Source organism: Natator depressus, chromosome 1 (genome assembly GCF_965152275.1).
Source record: "Natator depressus isolate rNatDep1 chromosome 1, rNatDep2.hap1, whole genome shotgun sequence".
Lineage (NCBI taxonomy): Eukaryota > Metazoa > Chordata > Testudines > Cheloniidae > Natator > Natator depressus.
Window position 1 is genome coordinate 241,467,490 of NC_134234.1, and position 20,587 is coordinate 241,488,076.

The 20,587-nt window shown below is 41.3% G+C and overlaps 2 protein-coding genes across 4 annotated transcripts in view; one reads left to right on the forward strand and one right to left on the reverse strand.

Annotated features, from left to right (window-relative positions):
* The window catches only part of DENND5B (DENN domain containing 5B), a 171,415-nt gene extending 157,067 nt beyond the window's left edge, over window positions 1-14,348 (reverse strand). The window contains exon 1 of one of the 3 annotated variants that reach the window (XM_074939391.1): window positions 14,110-14,348. In XM_074939391.1, the coding sequence (XP_074795492.1) occupies window positions 14,110-14,221 (112 nt within the window). In that variant the 5' untranslated portion in view covers window positions 14,222-14,348. The remainder of the gene's footprint in view (window positions 1-14,109) is intronic. The other 2 variants (XM_074939400.1, XM_074939408.1) reach the window with 2 other exon arrangements.
* A 388-nt stretch (window positions 14,349-14,736) lies between these two features.
* The window catches only part of ETFBKMT (electron transfer flavoprotein subunit beta lysine methyltransferase), a 45,084-nt gene continuing 39,233 nt past the window's right edge, over window positions 14,737-20,587 (forward strand). Inside the window, 1 exon segment of the mRNA XM_074949533.1 lies at window positions 14,737-14,829. The gene's annotated coding sequence lies outside the window, so the exon portion shown is untranslated.

Consider the following 20,587-nt stretch of genomic DNA (forward strand, 5'->3'; position numbering starts at 1 on the left):
CATTCTGCCATATATATCATGTTATAGCAGTCTCAACTGACGACCCAGCACATATTGTTCATTTTAAGAACACTTTTCACTGCAGATTTGACAAAACACAAAGATACCGACGTGAGATTTCTAAAGGTAGCTACAGCACTTGGTCCAAGGTTTAAGAATCTGAAGTGCCTTTTAAAAATCTGAGAGGGATGAGGTGTGGAGCATGCTTTCAGAAGTCTTAAAAGAGCAACGCTATGATGCAGAAATTACAGAACCCAAACCACCAAAAAGAAAATCAACCTTCTGCTGGTGGCATCTGACTCAGATAATGAAAATGAAGAGGTGTCGGTCCGCACTGCTTTGGACTGTTATTGAGCATAACCCATCATCAGCATGGACGCATGTCCCCTGGAATGTGGTTGAAGCATGAAGGGACATATGAATTTTTAGCACACCTGGCACGTAAATATCTTACGCCTGTTCTGACTTTCAGGTGACATTGTAAACAAGAAGTGTGCAGCCTTATCTGCTGCAAATGTAAACAAAACTTATTTGTCTGACCGATCGGCTGAACAAGAAATAGGGCTTGCAGGCTCTAAAATTTTAGATGGTTTTATTTTTGAATGTAGTTTTTTTGTACTTAAATTCTATATTTGTAAGTTCAACTTTCATGATAAAGAGATTGCACTGAAGTACTTCTATTAGGTGAATTGAAAAATACTATTTATTTTGTTTTTATATAGTGCAAATACTTGTAACCGAAAGTATAAAGTGAGCACTGTACACCTTGTATTCTGTGTTGTAATTGAAATCATATTTGAAAATGTAGCAAACATCCAAAAATATTTAAATAAATGGTATTCTATTATTGTTTAACAGTGTGATTAATATCACAATTTTTTTTAATAGCGCAATTGCAATTAATTTTTTTAATTGCTTGACAGCCCTAGAAATTACTGATTATCACAGTTTCAAATGTTATGGAGCAGTTAGAAATACCAAACTGACGTATTTTAGCCAATTCTTAATTGAGCATCTGCAAGGGAACTGGCAACTCCTAGAAGCACAAAAAGGAGTCCACAGAAGAGATCTGAACTGGTGCTTTTTTTTTTTCCTGCTCCAAGTCTATACCAGCTCTCTCAACTGCATTAATTCTGATGGAAAGACGTGTGGAAATCCACATACATCCAGAGTGCAACACACAATGTAAGACATGGGCTCACTCTAGTTCAGCTGTTGTGCAGCCAGCAGGAACAAAAACGGGCACTAAGCTTTCTGAGGTTATGATTAGGGCAACCTCATCGGAAAGTTCTGCTCTTTTTCACCTGCTGGTTAGGACAAAAGAGCACAGAAGAGGGGACAGGAGTAGTTCAGGAAAACTGTTTCTGAGAGACATTCAACCTGTATTACGTACAAGAGTAGAAAACTATTTCATGGTACACAACACACCATGCAATGCTGCACAATACATTTTTCTTAGGAGCTTCAAAAGGAAAAGACGAAACAAGCAACCAAATATGCACTCGGAATCTCACAGTGCTATGGTTAAAGATCAATATGGTTAAAAAGTCACTACTCTGATAGAGGGTTTACGAGACAGTCTTCAGGCACTTTGTTTATATATAGGACATAACACTTTTTAGTTATGCCAGCCAAGATAGAGGTCCACATTTAAATTACAATATATATGACTGCTTAGTAACATTCCTTAGACAAAGAATATTTAGATCTTAGTCATTCCTCAGTTTAAAAAAAATCCAATATTAAATCCGAATGTTCCTGCTTGGACTAAAAATTGCACAACATCTGGTGTCACATCTTTAAATCCTGAAAAAGTCTACATATCTGCAAGTAGTAGAGCAGACAATCCACTCAAAGTAGTATTATCTTGGGAAAAGGCTGATCACACAACCCATCTGTGCGGAGTAGTTGCCAGTCATTGTGATCTTTGTAGACAAACACTGAGTTGAATGATAATTGTAGTGACTGCAGCCGAAGGTCACAAAATGAAAAGTGGTGCATTATGTATATTTAAAAACTTGTTCTTCAAAATGATTCGTATTTAACAATATAATGAAATAAGTAAACCACACAAGAATACACCATTAGAAATTTTAAGACTAATTTGTTCGCTTTTAAGAGGTACAGCAATAGGATTTTCACGGAGAACCAATGAGAAACAAAACATTCTTGATAATCTGTCAAAATGGTCACTCTTCTGCATTTCTTCCGAATATCCTTTCATTTTCCATCCATCAACATCTCATTTTACTCAGTATTGTGCCGTTTCTGAATGTTCTGCCCTCTTTCAGTACTCAGTCGTGGGTGTTAATATTTATACAGATTATACAGATTAACAAAAAAGGCTTTATACATGGGAACTAGCTATACTCATAACTTCGTTGTAATGCTAGCTTCCGAGATAGAAATCAATTTCCTTATTTTAACACAAAATTCTGAAAACTAACATTTTACAACTTGTTTAATACCATCACCTAGTATGGAAGAAAAAAAGATTAGCAGTTAGAGACTGCAGAGAAAAAAATATACTATCACATGATTAAATAACTGAGCAGCAAGTCCTTTCTTGCAACCCACTGACAACTAAAAGCAAAAAAGATTTATCCAATTGCAAGCTGCTTTCATTGGTCTTATTATATCAGTTTATGATGTAACAAAAAGACCCAATCATTAATCAAGAAAAAAAAAGGTCAATGTGTGTTCTTCCGACACTACTACAGGAGGCTCCATCTGTCTCCCAATTTTCAATGGGCAGACTAAAAGCTCATTCCCTAACCAAGTTATAAATATCTTAGTACATTTCATTGATAGCAGTAGTTGAGTAAATTATAGTAGAATCATGACGCAAAGCATTAAACACTTTACATCTATTCTTTCATTGATAAGAATCCCGAAGCATTTTAGTGCTGGAGAGCCCAAATTTCAGAGATGTGTGACTGTAGGAATAGCATATAGAAGTCAGGCATGCAATTGTATGCACAAGTGTGCAGTTAAGACACACAGCTGGTAATTTTGTGCAAGAAAATATTAATATGCATGAACGTGTAGATAAGCACAAAATACTTACTTTTTAAAATAATGAAAATTATATACATGTCACTAGCAGGTAAAACTATCTGCAGCAGCCAATGTATATAAATGACACCTCAGATTAAGAAAAAAATTCTGCCATTGTCAACATAGAATGGCTGTCACTATGCCTTATAGGGCTTTGCAGATTAAATCCTTCATCCCTCCCCACATCTCTCCCTTTTACAGGACCCAATGAATAGGGAAAAGCTGGGGAGGGGAAGGGGGGAGGCAAGGAGGAGGAGTCATTCTGACTTCCCCACTGTGAAGGTCCACTGAAGTCCTGAAAATATTATGTAGGTTGCCTGGAAGCAGGGTGCATTTTATGGCTGAATTAAAACCTGTTAAATAATTAGATTAGCTAGCACTAGATACTTCACATTATTATTTCAGTCCCCCTTTAAAAAAAAACAAACAAAATAAAAAAAGAGAAAAAAGCAAGCTGCTAGTTAACTGAAATTAAGCATACATATTCCAAGGTGAATAATTTTTTTTTCCCCCCAGTGTGAATTTTAGAGAAGTTTCACATTGGTTCTTGTTTTGTTTTCAGAAGCATCTTTTAATATGAGTTTTTAAAAGATTATTTTTGTATTAAAAATATATATATTTTTTGCAGATCCATCAAGCACATTCTGATAAAAGTTACGTTAACTTTTACACCATCACTCAGAGCAGGGTCATTTCAGAGCTAGAAGATCTTTAAGCTTATTTTTTAAAAAAGTAACTTCTGTATCAGGGAATGCTCCTTCAAAAATTCAAACTTCAAATATCCACATTGAAATGCTGAAGTTTTTACATTAAATCCACGAGTAATAAGATTTAGTTTTACATTAAGAGGTGACATAACAGATGTTTTTAGTATGCATAGTAAAGAGACATCCATTTCCAACTAGGTCACTGATTTGGTATGCAACCTGAACATCACTATTGACAAGGCAGCTATGAAAAAGCTTGATGAATCCTTATTTCCAACTGTCTGCTGCAGGTGCCAAGGATAACCTTATCTTGAGCAATGTTACCAGTGCAGTCAAGTCCTTGTAAACAAGCTCTTGAATAGTGGTACATTAAAGAGACATATCAGGTAGGGTACGACATTTACTATTCTTTCAGCCTGTCAACCATCCTCGAGCTCTCTTTTTTTAAAATGAATCCTAGCAAGGACCTCTGTATCCTAGGCTAGTTAAAAAAGCCATTTATGAAAACATTGTTAATTTTGGGGTGGGAATGTCTACAAGTCCATTTCCCCCCCCCCCACCCCTGGCCTTTATACAAACTACATTCCAGGTCTTTACTGTTCAGTGTTCTTTTAATATGTCTGTCACATGTTCTTCTATGAGATTTTCTACACAACACTACACTATTGTGCTAGTGCAGCAGAACTAAACTAGACTATGAAGATACTAGACTTGTTCATTTTCAGTTCTGAGTGAAGTAGAAAGACTGAAAAAGAAACCCAACAGGTGAGAAGTACATTAGGTTCTCTTTTGTGTAGTGTCAATGATTCCAGGTTACTTTTAGCTTCCTCTTTTTAAAGTTTTATTAGTGTAGGAGGCATTTATTTTCATAGGCAAATGCAAGTGAATGGTTAAAACTGTTTCAGGGAAAAATATGGTCAAACATAGTAAGAGTTCATCTACAGTATGTATAACTGAAAATAAAGAACTCACTGTTATGGTTAGAATAAATTAATACAGTACAACAAATAGTAACACCAGTAGTGATAAGTTAGCTGGGTAACCAAACAAGCCAGTCTCCTTATTAGAGACTAGTGTAGCTGGATTCTCTGCTAGTCAATAACATTGACAAATATGAATAAAAGATCCCTTGTTTCCTTTGGCATCAAGATTTTTCCTAGGGGAGTATATTTTTACTATGTAATTCAGAAAGTTATAAGAAGCAGTGCACTGACTTTCCATTATATATTAATTCTAGGATTGTGTATTTTGAAAGAAAAAGTCTTGTCTAATTTTTTCACTTTAAAGTGGCCATTGGTCTCACTATCAAAAATATATTATAGGCAGATTTTTGGGTCAAAGGATATTGAGGTTGTTAACTCTTGTTATGAGCGGCCACATTATGCCAGGAATAGATTGATATAGGACACTCTCAGTAACTCGGGAATTATTCTAACTGGCCAGTTGCCAGTAAGAAAACAGGTCATTTTTGAGGAAGGCGTTTTGGGTGGGGGTGGGGGGGGGGGTGTTATCTGTATAATGTGGAATAGGCTCAAATTAATTTCATTGTATTTGACAGTCTCTTTAAATTTGATTGAAAATACTTGGGAATTAATGATGGTCTTAGATTCATTGGGCCTAGGCATTTGCTTATCATATGCATAAGAGTAATTTAATAGCAAAAAAAAAAAAAAAAGTTACAGAACAAAGTGTTACTGCCGTGATCTACCCTTAAGTTGGACACTGTTTCAGGGGAACAGAACTACAGGATCCCATTTATGTACTATTTGTAGCACTGTCACAAGAAGATGAAAGTGAAGATTATCACCATATTCCCTTTAACTAGACGGGTGACAGATCACATAAGTAGATCAAGATCAAAAAAAAGCAATTCTCATCTACACTGACAAAAATCTAAGACAGAACTTTTAAACACACCAGGAACACTGTTTACCATATGTATTTCCCCATGTTTTCTTGTACATAGTGTTTTATTATGTGAACCCCAGCTCGTCCTTATCAGCTATTACAATAGAAAGTCTACTCACTCCATCCAAATGTACACCCCAGTGTGTGTGTGACACTCAGTAAAACCTGTTGAGATCACCCATTACTCCTCTTGCAGACCTTCTCTCCTAGCATTTCATTTGAGAAAGCATCCCCTTCTGTTCAAGCAATGATGTTAAAACTGCATCACTTCCAAGAGCTCTGACGGAGTTCTAAGTCCCCAAACAATTCCATCACAACCCCACACTCTTGAGATGCAAGAAAAAGTTAATTGACTTGTATGTTGTCAGTAACCAAGCTACTCTGTCTGTCCTTTCCAAAGTCACATCATGATGGTTTTACCTTAACAATTCCACGTTAAATTTATAAAGGCCCCAGACTCTGCATCTTTATTTTAAGGGAAAAAAAAAAAAAAAAAAAAAGAGTTGGAATTAAGAAAGCCTTTGGACTGTCTGTTAATTTACAATTCTAACAAGAAAAAAAAATTCAGGAACAGGAACTGCAACTCTGACAAGATCCCCTGCTATGGTCTTGTTACACAAAGAAGTTAACCAGCATTATTATCACTATACTTCAACAAACCAAATTGAAAGAAGGCCACTATTATTCTGAATGTGGGGGTCCACATGGGGAATTATACCAACATAACTGTAATGGTGAAATTATGTTATAGTAGGGCCAATAAGGCTGTGTCTAAACTGGGAAATTAAGTGAGAATTTTAATGGTCCTCTACTCAATTTACAACCCACAGAGTAAAGGAAGATTTTCCATTTGTTTATCGAACATCTACTCCTACAAGACATTGAGGCAGTTTCCTTACTAAAATATCTCACCTTATAATTAGGGCTGTTGATTAGTCACAGTTAACTCACGTGATTAACTCAAAAAAATTAATCACACTGTTAGACAATAGAATACCATTGAAATCTATTAAATATTTTGGATGTTTTTCTACAATTTTCAAATATATTGATTTCTATTACAACCCAGAATACAAAGTATACAGTGCTCACTTTATATTATTTTTTATTACAAATATTTGCCCTGTAAAAATTATAAATAGTATTTTTCAATTCACCTCATATAAGTACTGCAGTGAAATCTCTTTATCATGAAAGTGCAACTTACAAATTATTTTTATATATATATATATGTTACATAACTGCATTCAAAAACAAAACAGATGTAAAACTTCAGAGCAGGGATGGCCAACCTGAGCCTGAGAAGTAGCCAGAATTTACCAATGTACATTGCCAAAGAGCCACAGTAATACATCAGCAACCCAGCATCCGCTCCACCCCCCTGCTCCCAGCACCTCCCACCCACTGGCTGCCCCACCGATCAGCACCACCTCCTCCTTCCCCGCACCTCCCAATCAGCTGTTCTGTGGCATGCAGGAGGCTCTGGGGGGGTAGGGTGAGGAGTGAGGGGAACAACAGGCTCAGGGGAGGGGACGGGAAGGGATGGAGGCAGGGCCGGGCCTGTGGCAGAGCCAGGGCTTGAGCAGTGAGCACCCTTGGTACATTGGAAAGTTGACGCCTGCAGCTCCAGCCCCGGAATCAGTGCCTATACAAGGAGCCGCATATTAACTTCTGAAGAGCCGCATGTGGCTCTAGAGCCACAGGTTGGCCACCCCTGCTTTAGAGCCTACAAGTCCACTCAGTCCTACTTCAGCCAATCGCTAAGACAAACAAGTTTACATTTATGGGAGATACTGCTGCCTGCTTCTTATTTACAATGTCACCTGAAAGTGAGAACAGGTGTTTGCATGGCACTTTTGGAGCTCGTGTTGCAAGGTATTTACATGCCAGATATACTAAATATTCATATGCCCCTTCAAGCTTTGGCCACCATTCCAGAGGACATGCTTCCATACTGATGATGCTTGTTAAAAAAGTAATGCGTTACTTAAATTTGTGACTGAACTCCTTGGGGGAGAACTGGGTGTCCTGTTCTGCATACATTTCATGTTATAGCACATGTTGTTCGTTTTAAGAACACTTTCACAGCAGATTTAACAAAACAACAAGAAGGTACCAATGTGAGATTTCTAAAAATAACTACAGCACTCAACCCAAGGTTTAAGAATCTGAAGGATCGTCCAAAATCTGAGAGGGACGAGGTGTGGAGCATGCTTTCAGAAGTCTTAAAAGAGCAACACTATGATGCAGAAACAACAGAACCTGAACCACCAAAAAAGAAGAAAAAAAAAAAAAAATCAACCTTCTGCTGGTGGCATCTGACTCAGATGATGAAAATAAACGTGTGTCGGTCTGCACTTCTTTGGATAGTTATCGAGCAGAACCTGTCATCAGCATGGAAGCATGTCCCTTGGAATGGTGGTTGAAGCATGACGGGACATATGAATCTGTAGCACATCTGGCATGTAAATATCTTGCCATGCCGGCTCCAATGGTGCCATGCACACTCCTGTTCTCACTCTCAGGTGATATTGTAAACAAGAAGCGGGCAGCATTATCTCCTGCAAATTGTAACCAAACTTGTTTATTTATCTGAGCGATTGGCTGAAGTAGGACTGAATGGGCTTGTAGGCTCTAAAGTTTCACAGTTTTGTTTTCGTTTTCAGTTATGTAACAAAAATATATACATACATATACATTATATATATATATATACACACACACACACACACACGTAAGTTGCGCTTTCACAGTAAAGAGATTGCACTACAATACTTGTATGAGGTGAATTGAAAAACACTTTTTCTTTTGTTTTTTACAGTGCAAATATTTGTAATCAAAAATATAAAGTGAGCACTGTACACTTTTTGTATTCTGTGTTGTAATTGAAAACATGTTTGAAAAGGTAGAAAACATCCAAAAATATTTAAACAATAATAGAATACCATTTAAGAGCACAATTAACCACAATTAATTTTTTTAATTGCATGATTATTTTATTTTTTAAAATCACTTGACAGGCCTATTTACAATCTACTCTTTTGCTTACAATGGAACCTTTCTGAAGTTTTATTGTGATACTTGAGAGACAAGGTGGATGGGGTAATATCTCATATTGGACCAACTTCTGTTAATGAGCGAGACAAGCTTTAGAGCTACAAAAAGCTCTTCTTCAGCTCTGGGAAAGGTACTGAGTGTCAAAGCTAAATATAAGATTGAAGTAACAGAGTTATGCTAAAACTCTTTAATCTTGTATTTAGCTCTGAAACTCTGAATACGAGGAGATTTTCTTCCAGCCTCAAAACCAGTTTTGTACTAACGCCAAGTAGCTTCTTGGCTTGAAACCACATATATACTACATTGCAACACCTCCAGTATTCAACACACTGAAGGCCAGGTAATTAGAGACACATTTCGAGTAAGTTCAACTGCCAAAGAATTACCCTTAGGATAAAAAAATATTAATTGGATATTATGGCATTGGATCCATTTCCTATTTGATAAAGAAGCACTCAAACTGAACTAATACTGAAGAGAGCAGAGAGGAACTAAGCAAAATAAGACATTGTTGCATTGTGATCGCAAATTTAATTTACAAGACAGCTTGTTTATAAACACTTGTTTACAAAATAAGTCACTAGGTTGTCTCCACAAAATTAAGCACAAGTAATTCACACACACAAGACCAATTTAGGTTTAAATGCAGGCAATGTGTACTACAAAGGCTATCCCTAGTTAAAGGGAACGCATAGGTCATGTAATTCCAGATGATGTTGGAATGCTGACTCATTTGGCAACTAGTCTAAGCCCCATGACTTAGTGAAGTGTCTGCGCTTCACTGCTGATCCCAAATGAGTCTCATGGGGAGGGGAGGAATTGTTCTAAATTCCGTTCAAAAGTCATTCGGGAAAAAAAAAAAAAATACAGTACTACTGACATAGCAGGAGAGCTAACCTCTTCCAATTTCTGACATATTTTGAGTTCTCAACTATAACTCAATTCTATTAAGGCTACAGTTCAGCAAGGCACTTACAGATGTGCTTAACAGCATGTGAATAGTGACTTCAACGGGATTTAAAAGTTACTTAAAAGTTAAGTGTGTGCTTAATTACTTTAGTGACAGGAAAACTGTCCCCCAATCCAGCAGAGTAGGCTGTAGCTCACGAAAGCTTATGCTCAAATAAATTGGTTAGTCTCTAAGGTGCCACAAGTACTCCTTTTCTTTTTGTCCTTCTCCTGGAAGCCTATGGTTTATTGCAGTCCTTAACACAGAGATAGGAACCCGATCAAAGCTACATAATCCCATTACGCCAGTATTTAATTTTTTTTAAATTTTTTAAACATACACACAGAAGATGACAATCTATACAGATACAGATGAATATATTTCTCTCTTTAACTGCTTCAAAGGTCTAGTTTACACTACAGCCCCAGGCCAGTCCACACATATTTTATGTTGTATGAACAAGGAAGAAAGTAAGTTGCTATTCAGGCCCCTCTATCTCCATCATACAATAGTCAACAAGCCACTTCACTTGCCATTAAATCATACCCAAGGAAGAAGCCGTTACCATTGCCCAGACTGTAACCAAACTAATGTCCACGCTGCTGGCTTTGCAATATTTTTCCAATATCATAAATCTAATTAAAAATGTGAAGAGTAATTTACATTTTAATGCAATAAGATGCATTATCCTTACTACTGTGCTCTCATTACACCTTTATAATAAGATGCAAAGGGTCCAATAAGAACCTCGATCAGTTTACATAAGAACTTTTTTTGTATTGCTGCAGCACTCAGAGGTCCTGAGGATCTGGGACACACTGTGCTAGGCGCTATGCACAGATGTACTAGACAGTCACTACACCAAAGAACTTACAGTCAAACCATATGACAAGAGAAAACAGGTGGATGCAACAAATAAGCAGAGGAAGGTCAAGGTAACAGTGAGACAAACAAGTTTGGCACAATAAGCAACACATCTATTGCTTAGCCATACAATTTTGTTTAGTATGGTATGTCAGGGATGGGGGCAAAGGAGTCCTTGGATGTTTTTACAGTGTTACTGTAAACATAATTATTGAGTTAAAGTATATTACTTTCATATGATTACACATTTTGTTACTAAGTTAAACAGCAATGTACCAGTAAAGCACCTACTCAAGCAATATTGTTGGAATTGGACTACTTTAAAACTGGAGTTATTCTAATGCCTGTTTTATCAAAAGAGGTAAAGACAGTATTTTTTTAAAGTGTTTTCAAGTCATTTATTTGTAAACAAATATTTTAATACATCCCCTATGAGTTCTTCAGGTTTTCAACTATATTCCTGAAGAACTCATAGGGGATGTATTAAAATATTTGTTTACAAATATTTATCTTGTCCTAGACCTGACAATGCCAATTCTTCCTACTGAAAAAAAGTCTGACTAGTGGTGTTAGAACTGGTGAACTGAAGACACTAAATTAACACATGAAATGAAACCTCAAAGAAGTACAGTATGTTATTTATATTCACCCACGAACAGGCCTCATTTTGTCTTACAATTTCTACTTAAGCGGTTTCACATAGTAAGTCAGCTAATTCATACCTGAGGTGGTGGTAAACTCTTCCAAAGACAGTGTTGGCTAGCAAGTTATTTTCAGAAACAGGAATAAGAAATGACAAATGTTAAAACCTTAAAAGGTCATATTATGCAACTCAGAGATTTAGTACATGGGTCACCTTCAGTGGTGAGATGCCACTTAAACCAGGAGTTTTCTAGTGAAACTAGCAGAATTTAGATGTGCAAATGACAGCAATGCTACACAATAAAAGCAAAAAGTTTAAAAGGTGTGCAATTAAAGTCTCAACTTTAAATCAAGAAATTCTAAATTAACAGTCCCAGCATTACCTTAGCTATTCGCCTAGTGCACAGCACACAGGGTCTTTTATTATGTGATTACACAACTTACATTAATACAAAGGGACAGATGCAATTATTTTGAACCTTAGTCTAAAATACATTAATCAAGAGAATGAAATTCAAATTGTGTTGGTCTCACTAAAAAAAATTCAGAAAATAAAGTTCTTTCTATTATTGTCCAGTATGTCAAGATCTGTTATATAATGAAAATCCATACCGCAGCGCATGCTTACCATCAGGCAGATATAAGCCTCCCACAGCAACCTTACTCCCTGATCCTGTAAATGTTTACATACATGTGTAACTTTACTCAAATACATAGTCCTATTGACAGGAACGGGGACTACTCATGAGAGTAGTCAAATTATACATGTGCATAACAGTTTGCAGAATTAGGGCTCTAGTGTGGAATTTCTTGACTGTGCAATTAAACCTCACACAAAGCTGTGGTTGGTTTAATGTTTTGGTATTTTTTTAAAGTTAAAATTCAATTTTTAATAACTTTCTTTCTAATTATTTGTTCCCTAAACTTCAACTGCCTTTATTTGAATGTACAATCCTGAAATACAGTTGCATGGATTTTCTATTAACTTCCCAAGATATTCAACTCAATGCTAAGAACAAGTATGAGTAACATCTCCAAAAGTTATTTCAGAAAGTCAAAATTTGGGTCTCTATAAATGTGCAGTAAATGTTGTCACTTTTACACTGGGATATTCCCTCCTGGATTCTATGAAAAATGTGGAGAAAATCCTGCCAGAATAATTATTCTTTATTTCACCCAGTCTTTCAAACCCCCTCCTCCCTTCAACATTTTATTATTCCATTCAACATTTCCAATCCCCTTAGATTTTTTCTTTTATTCCTGACTTAAATTGGAAACAGGAGGAGGGATGGTGTCACATTTGATAGAACATTCAGTTATTTTATATTTGAAACATTCTCTTTTTGCAGTGTCCACCTAAGGGGGTCCCACTACACTGGGTGAAGCACAGCCACAGTACATTATAAACATACAGACCAGCAGTGAATAAATGCGGACTTTTTGATTTTCATCAGTAAGATTCATGGATAAACACCCCATTTTAATCATTTCTGCACTGGCCGTCAAATTGAGTATGGAAACAGTATATAAAGTGGTTCCACATAAACCAGTTTCTAACAATTTTACCACCTCCACGCTGGCTGGACAAGTTGTGTCTTTTTAAAAAGACACTTTTAATCGCTTTCTCACCCCCATTCCCGCAAAAAAGAAAGGGGGAAGGAGAGAAGAGGTAAAACATTTTGATACAGGAGAACTGATGTAAGTTAACAGTACCCTCTTAAACAGGTTTCCTTTTCTGTTTGAAGCTGAATGCATTGGAGGACTTAAAATACAACTGCAGCCCAAGATTCTTGGTTCACCATCATGGAGAAGGCCTCTTAGTTTTCCCTGTATCCCTCTACATGAGTTGCACCCCCTCCTAACTCAGACCTGCAGTGAAATACTAGTGTGCTTCACACCCTCCAAAACAATTTACTTTGATTTTCTACTAATGGCAGAAAAACCCAAACCGTCAAGAGGGAGAACCACGGCAGGGACAGAAACAGACGGTTTCATAGCGCCAGGTCCAAAGGTAGCTTTTCCTGCTCTTTGAGCCCAAGTTACCGCGAAATGCACACGTTTCTGACTGATTACATCTTCACAGCAACCTCTGAAGTATGAGGCAAATGCAGCTAAACTTAAAGGATAAAGTCCAAGCGGTAATAAGATTACAGCAGCACATCTAAATGTGATCTGCTTACTCCCACTGACATAACCAGTCCTAGCCACTGCGGCAGGTTTCTATAAAGCACCGCCACTGAAAGTGGGGCGGTGGGCAGAGGGAAGCCAGAAGCCTTTTCAGAGAACGGTGAATGCAATCGTGCTTTGCATCCAATGGGTTTCTTGTGCTGCAATTAGTGGCTGGAACTCAGGCTTCTTGGATGGGTGGGCGGGTGGGGAGCGTTCTAGCAATACAAGGAGACATTACCAAATCTGAGTTCAGAACCAGCCTCCCCCCGGATTATTAGGCAAATCCCTTGAGAGCGACTCCCCGGGAGCGGACGAGGAACACAGTGAAGACGCCGAACAGCCCGTGCACCTCGATGTGCAGGGCAGAGAGTGCCCCGGCCTGCTGTAGGGGTTTGTGCACAGACACAGGCAGGCAGCCCCCGCGGGACCAGCATCCCCTGGGTGCGCTGCTCTCGCCGGGATATTAATAGCCGCTCTTAACCTGTTAGCGCGCAAACGCACCCGCCGTTGCCCCCCCCCCGACCCACCCCCGCCTGCTAACGCTGCGGAGCGGAGAACACATCGCAATGACAGTGCGGGCAAACACACGCTACCGCCATCCGGGGGGGGCTGCAGAGAAAGGGGCTCCAGGGCGCAGCCTGGGAGGACACGGCAGAAGAAGGCTGCAGCCCGCATGAAGGGGCAATGAAATGCAGCCCGGGAACCACCCGGCGGCCCCTGCCCGCTGCGGCGCAGCGCCCACCCCCGCTGGCTTACCGGCCAGTTCGTCGGGCTCCAGCCCGCTGTCCGCGTCGGTCCCGCACAGCACGAAGTAGTGAGCGAAGCGGCAAGGCGCCGAGCCGGGCCCGGGGGCAGCGCTCCCGCTCATCCCTGCTGCTGCTGCTGCTGCTCTGCGCTAGCCCCGGCGCGCGGCGGCCGGGCCGGGATCTCGCGCTCCTGCGGCTGGTCACAGCAGCGGCGTCTCCATCCCCAGCGGCAGGGTCTCGCGCGGGTCCTTGAGGCGGCGATTGGGGGGGGGGGGGGAGCGGGGCGCGCGCGCGCAGCAACCGCGGCTCGGGCCGGGGCTCGCGCTCCTGCAGGACCCCGCCGGGCACGAGAGCGCAGCGAAGGGCTCGCGCCGCCAGCAGCGAGCGCCCAGGCGGTGGCAATGCATGCAATGCCCCCAGCCGCTGTCAGCGAGCTGGGGTGGGGGGGAAGCAAGCGCCGGCCGGGCTGAGCGTCCTCCCTGCTGCCGCAGCCAGTCAGAGCGAGGGGAAGGGGCGGGCACAGCGGGACATTTAAATCACTGCACGGCAATGAGGGGCGGGTACCGGGGAGCCTCCCGCCCCGGCACACTCGGCCCCCCTCCCAGCAGCCCAAGGCTGCCGTATTGCAGCGCTGCACGCAGCTCTCTGCGCAGGTCACGGTGAACAACGTGAGCCCCGCCCAAGGAGCTGCGATCTCTGCCAGCAGGACTCCAGAGCAGACCGTGGAGAGGTAAAGGCGGAGCACGGTTTGTTTAGACTCACGGCCCAGTTCACGGCCTAGTCCTGGAGCTCGCCTCTGGCTGCCCAGTTGTGCTCCACAATCTCAGCTTTCGTTTTAGAAAAAGCCTATGGCAGGCCCTCCTGGTAGGGAAAACAATCCTGTAAGCTCCGCAGCCAATGCAGCGTGGGGTGTGCGCTCAGCTCCGGAGGTGCCAGCTGTCCCATTCAGCCAAATGAGACCTTTGGCAACATTTTAAAAAGCACCTCACTGATTTTGGAGCCAAAGGCCTGGTGTACACTGAGGTACGTCTACACTACGCAGCTTTTAGCGACAGGGCTGTGTCACTACAACCATGCTGCTAAAAATGCGCAGTGTAGCTGCTTTGTTTGTCGGCACTCCTGCCAACAAAAACTTCCACCCCCAAGGAGCAGTGTTTGTGTTGTCGGCAGGAGGTTTAAACCCCCCTGAAAGACGAAAGTTCTGTCATTCAGTTGCCCGTGTAGCCATAGCCTTAAAATTTCTACTTGTACAGCTGCACCACTGCAGCACATCTGGAGAAGACACTCCATGCCAGTGGTTCTGAACCTATTTACCATTGTGGGCCGCATACAATACTACCTCTGTGGCCCTGAGGATGTCTCATGGGCCACAGCTCTGTGCTGATTGGGCCGCAAGCGACCCGCTGGCCGCATGTTGGGAACGACTGCTCTGGGCAGACCAGAGAGAGCTCACCCATCAGCATAATAAAACCACCCCTGCGAGAGGCAGAAGCTATGTCGGCGGGAGAAACTCTCCCGCCGACATAGCACTGTGCACACTGGCACTTATGTCAGTGTAATTTATGTCGCTCAAGGGGGTGGAATATTCACACCCATGAGTGACAAGCTTTGCCGACATAGGCAATAGTCTAGTCATAGCCTTAGGTACAGGTATAGTCAGTACTAGGTCAACAAAAGACTTCTAGGTGGATTAATTACAGCGATGGGGAGAACCCCTCCGATTGCTGTAATGAGTGTCTCCAACAAATCGCTACCAGTGGTGCCACTGCAGCATTTCTAATGAGGAAACAGTCTTAGGCTGACCTAGCTATGTCACTCAGAGGCTGCGAATTAAGTTCTTCTGTCAACCTAGCTACCACCTGTAGAGGAGGTGAACTAACTAGAACAGTGGAAAAACTCTTTCCGTCGCTGTAGGATGTGTCTACACTACAGTTGCTGCACCATAGCTTGCCATTGTAGCATCTGTAATGTAGACAAACCCTAAGTCCCATTTTCACTGATGGCTTAGATTTGTCTACACTACAGTAACTTAGGTGCTTTTGAGAATTTTACCCATTGACTCGGGAACTAAAGGTAACAATATTTGGCATAGTGAAAAACTGAAAATGTGTTTTAAAAAAATATTGTAATGTAAAAATAAATAAGAAAGGTGCTACTGCACTGGCTGTATTATTCAACTTTCATAAAAGCTTTATTTTTAAAATTTAGTTTGCAGAATTTCCACTACAGTGCTGCAGAATCCAGAATGTGTGTCCCCTGTGTGGCGTACACAGGATATTGATGTGCTTTAGTTTTTTGTGAGGCTTCTGGAAAAGTCTGTGTTCAGAAGGAATTTAAAGAGGGGAGGGATGAGTACAGAGCACAGCCCAGACAGTGTGTTTGATGCTATGTAAACAGTCAGGAAGATGCAATCGCTGCCTCGGGACTTGTCTATCCGGAGAATTTTAGGGAAAATTCCCACCAGTACTACCATTGTTTCAGCTGCACAGCTGCTAGTGCTGGAGAGAGCCCTATATTATACAAGGCTCCAGTGGCATCCAGAGTAAATTTAATCAACACAGATATAAGAATACCAGAAGCCATCAGAACTACTATAAGACACTCTAAAAATGTAAGGCAGACTAAAAGTGAATAATATTGTTAGAATGGGAAGAGGAATAGATTATTTTGGATTCTAGTAATATTTACTTTAAAATCCATAAACTATTTATGGAAACTGGCCAGTATAAAAACATTTCTGACTAGACTGTCAAAAATCAATAGGTGGCTGCTGAGCTACCCGTCCTCCTTCACTTGGCACCCATAAGGCATAAGCAAGAGTTCCACAAAACCATTAGCAGTCTATGGCTGCTTCATCACCTCCGTCTATGTCTACACTACAGCTTATGTCGGCAGAACTTATGTCACTCAGGGATTTGAATAACACCCTCCCCCACCCCCCCAGCCCCGAGTGATGTAAGTTACACCAACATAAGCACTGGAGTGTACAGCACTATATTGTTGGGAGAGCCTCTCCAACGGACAGCTTCTGCTACTCGTGGAGGTGGTTTTATTATGCTGGGAGAGCTCTCTCCCATCGACATAGAAAGTCTTCACCAGATGCACTGCAGCAACACAGCTGCATTGGTGTCGCGGCAGTGCTGTATGTGTAGAAAAGCCCTTAAGAGGTAGCCTTTGGAAGTACCTACAAGTCTGCTTACTACAGTCATTGCCAAATGAATAATTAAGGAACCTATTAATCTATACTGTACAGTACTATCATAAATTCATTTCAGGACTATTCTGGTCTATTAACAATAGTTTTCAGTGTTGTTGTAGCCATGTTGGTCACAGGATATTAGAGAGACAAGATGGGTGAGGTAATATCTTTTGAGGGGAATCACGCTGTAAAAGAAATATTTCCCAACCCCCCTCTTTTGGCCTTCAAACAACCCCCCCCCCATCTCACCATGCTCATCATGAGAAGCAAGCACCCCACAGACCAGGACACACCAACTTAAAGCAGCCCCAGACTCTGCCATAACAACAGATGCAAAACCTGCAGACAATATCTCCAATGCTACGATGATCCATGCCCCCCACAACACACCATTCAAGATCCATGCGTCCTACACACAACTATCCCATGTGGTGTACCTCATCCAGTGCACTAAATGTCCCAATAACAACCATGTGGGTGGAACCAGACAATCACTATACTCTCAAATGAACTCATACAAAAATTATAAAGGACAAAAAAACCCATATCACCTGTGGGCAAACACTTCACAACACAATCACTCCGTATCTGACCTCTCAGTCCTTGTCCTCAAAGGAAAACAGCACAACACCTTCAAAAGATGAGCCTGGGAGCTTATATTCATAACTTTGCTAAACACTAAAAATCATGGTCTTAATAAAGATACTGAATTATTGGCTTTTTACAGCAATCTGTAACTTTTTACAGCAATCCCACTAACCCCCCTCCCCCCGTTTTTGTCCTATGATTGCAGAGGTGTTAAAGGCCACTTGACTTTGAATGGTCTCTTACAATATGTGTTAACTCCTCATGCTAAACAATCTTTCCACCTTCTATTTAGCTGTGACACTCTGACTACCTTTCCCAGACCTGAAGAAGAGCTCTGCAGGCATGTCTATACTGCCAACTTAAGTCGACCTATATTAGGTCAATTTACAGCCACTGCAGTAATTACTGCTGTTTTCATATCCACACTGCCCTCCTTCTGTCGGTGGTGTGCGTCCTCACTAGGAGCGCTTCCACCGACTTGAGCAGTTTTGGGGGCTGAGAGCCTGGGTTCTCAGCTCCGCACAGAGTTCCCCACTGGGAGCCCAAAAGCTGCCCAGGCTCTCAGCTCCACTCCCAGCTGGGAGTCCAGTCTAGGCTCTCAGCTCTGCTCCCTACTGGGAGACCAGCTACCGCCGGGGCTCTCAGCTCACTGCGGAGCTCCCTGGTGGGAACTGGACTGCCCGCCAGCTCCCCGCTGCCACCCGGCTCCCCACTCTCCTCCAGGAGCCCAGCTGCAACCTGGGCTCTTGGTTCCCCACTCCCGCTGGGAGCCTGGGCAGCTATAGGGCTCCCAGCAGGGAACCAGGAGCCACTGGGGGCAGCCAGGCTCCTAGCAGGGAGCTCAGGCAGCAACCCAGCTGGGAGGGGGGAGCCGGGAACCTGAAGGGGAGCTGGGCTGTAGCTGGAGCCCCCACCGTCCCCAGGGTGACAATCTGAGCTGTGAGCCAGGCCTAGGGTTCACAGCAGGTAGCCTACCAGTCTTTCTTGTCAATTTCACGGCTCCAGCAGGGAGCCATGAAATTGACCAGAATGAGGGGGAGGGATAGCTCAGTGGGTTGAGCATTGGTCTGCTAAACCCAGGGTTTTGAGTTCAATCCTTGAGGGGGGCATTCTGTATGACAGTTGTTTTAGGGGGAGGGATAGATCAGTGGGTTGAGCATTGGCCTGCTAAACCCAGGGTTGTGACTTCAATCCTTGAGGGGGCCATTTGAGATCTGGGGCAAAAATTGGGGATTGGCCCTGCTTTGAGCAGGGGGTTGGACTAGATGACCTTCTGAGGTCCCTTCCAACTCTGATATTCTATGATCTATGACAGCTAACAGCAGATGTAAGTAATGCAGTGTCTACACCAACATAAGCCCTACGCCTCTTGTTGAGGCGGCGTTATTATGTCGGTGTAATAGAGCACTAACATAGGTGGGAGCAAGGCTGTAGTGTAGACACTGACACAAGTAGGTCAACGTAAGCTGCCTTACATCAACCTAACTGTAGTGTAGACTGGGCCTCAATAGTAGCTCTAAAGTTTCTGTCTTTCACCAACAGACTTTGGTCCAGTAAAAGATATTACCTCACCCACCTTGTGGCACAGTAGTCCCCCATTGTATATAGGAATTACTAAGGTCAACACTGAAAGATAGGTTTCAGAGTAGCAGCCGTGTTAGTCTGTATTCGCAAAAAGAAAAGGAGTACTTGTGGCACCTTAGAGACTAACAAATTTATTTGAGTATAAGCTTTAGTGAGCTACAGCTCACTTCATCTGTAGGGTGGCAGTTTGTAGCAGTTGTTAAGCAGCACACAGCAGCCCAACAGCGTAAGAAAAGAAGGGAAGAATATCATATCCATATGGGAAAAAAGAGGAATTTACTGTATGCCAGTAGAATGTAGTTATCCAAATTAAATTTAGGTAGGATGCTAGCAAAAATTCTTGTGTACAAATTTAGAAACAACATTAATTATGAGGTTGCAATCATAGTAGAATGATAGTGTACTCATGTACACTTGAAAAAGACTGCATTTAAAAATGGCGATATACCGTCTGTGGGATTGCACTGATCATAAATTACAATTAAGGTTTATTGATACATTTGATTTTAACCTACATTTTTATTTAACTTCTCTTTCTTATCTAGGGTTTTATAGTATGCCCATCACTGTATTGTTTGAATGCCTTACAAATTTTATGAGACAATTTTTTTTTTTTGTCATAAAGTCCCAGTTCCTATATTCCTGTGATTGTGTAAAAGGCTCATCTTTCATTCAAATATATAAAAAAATACATTTTTATTCCTTATGGTTGAGGTGACAAGCTTGAACATGTGAACCCCAAAGGCTCAAAAACCAGAAGGCAAATAAAAAGGATAAAAAATGGTACTATTTTAAAAATCTCATGATTTTTCTAAGGCAGTCATATGGGATGAAATCTTGGCTCCATTGAAGTGATTGTTTAAACTCCTATTGACTTCAATAGGCCAGGATTTCACTTTTTTTTTTTTTTTTTTAGCCTGACTCATTATTTTTGAATGCTTGGGATTGGCAACACTGCATAGCAACAGATCCTAACCCCGTTTTAATCACTTAGCTCCACTGACTTCAACATAGCTATGTCAATTTGCAACAGCAGAGGATCTGGCCTATAGAATCTAGGAGGAGGGAATTTTTTGGTTTGTTTACATGCACTGTTATTGCTGAAGAGTGAGAATGA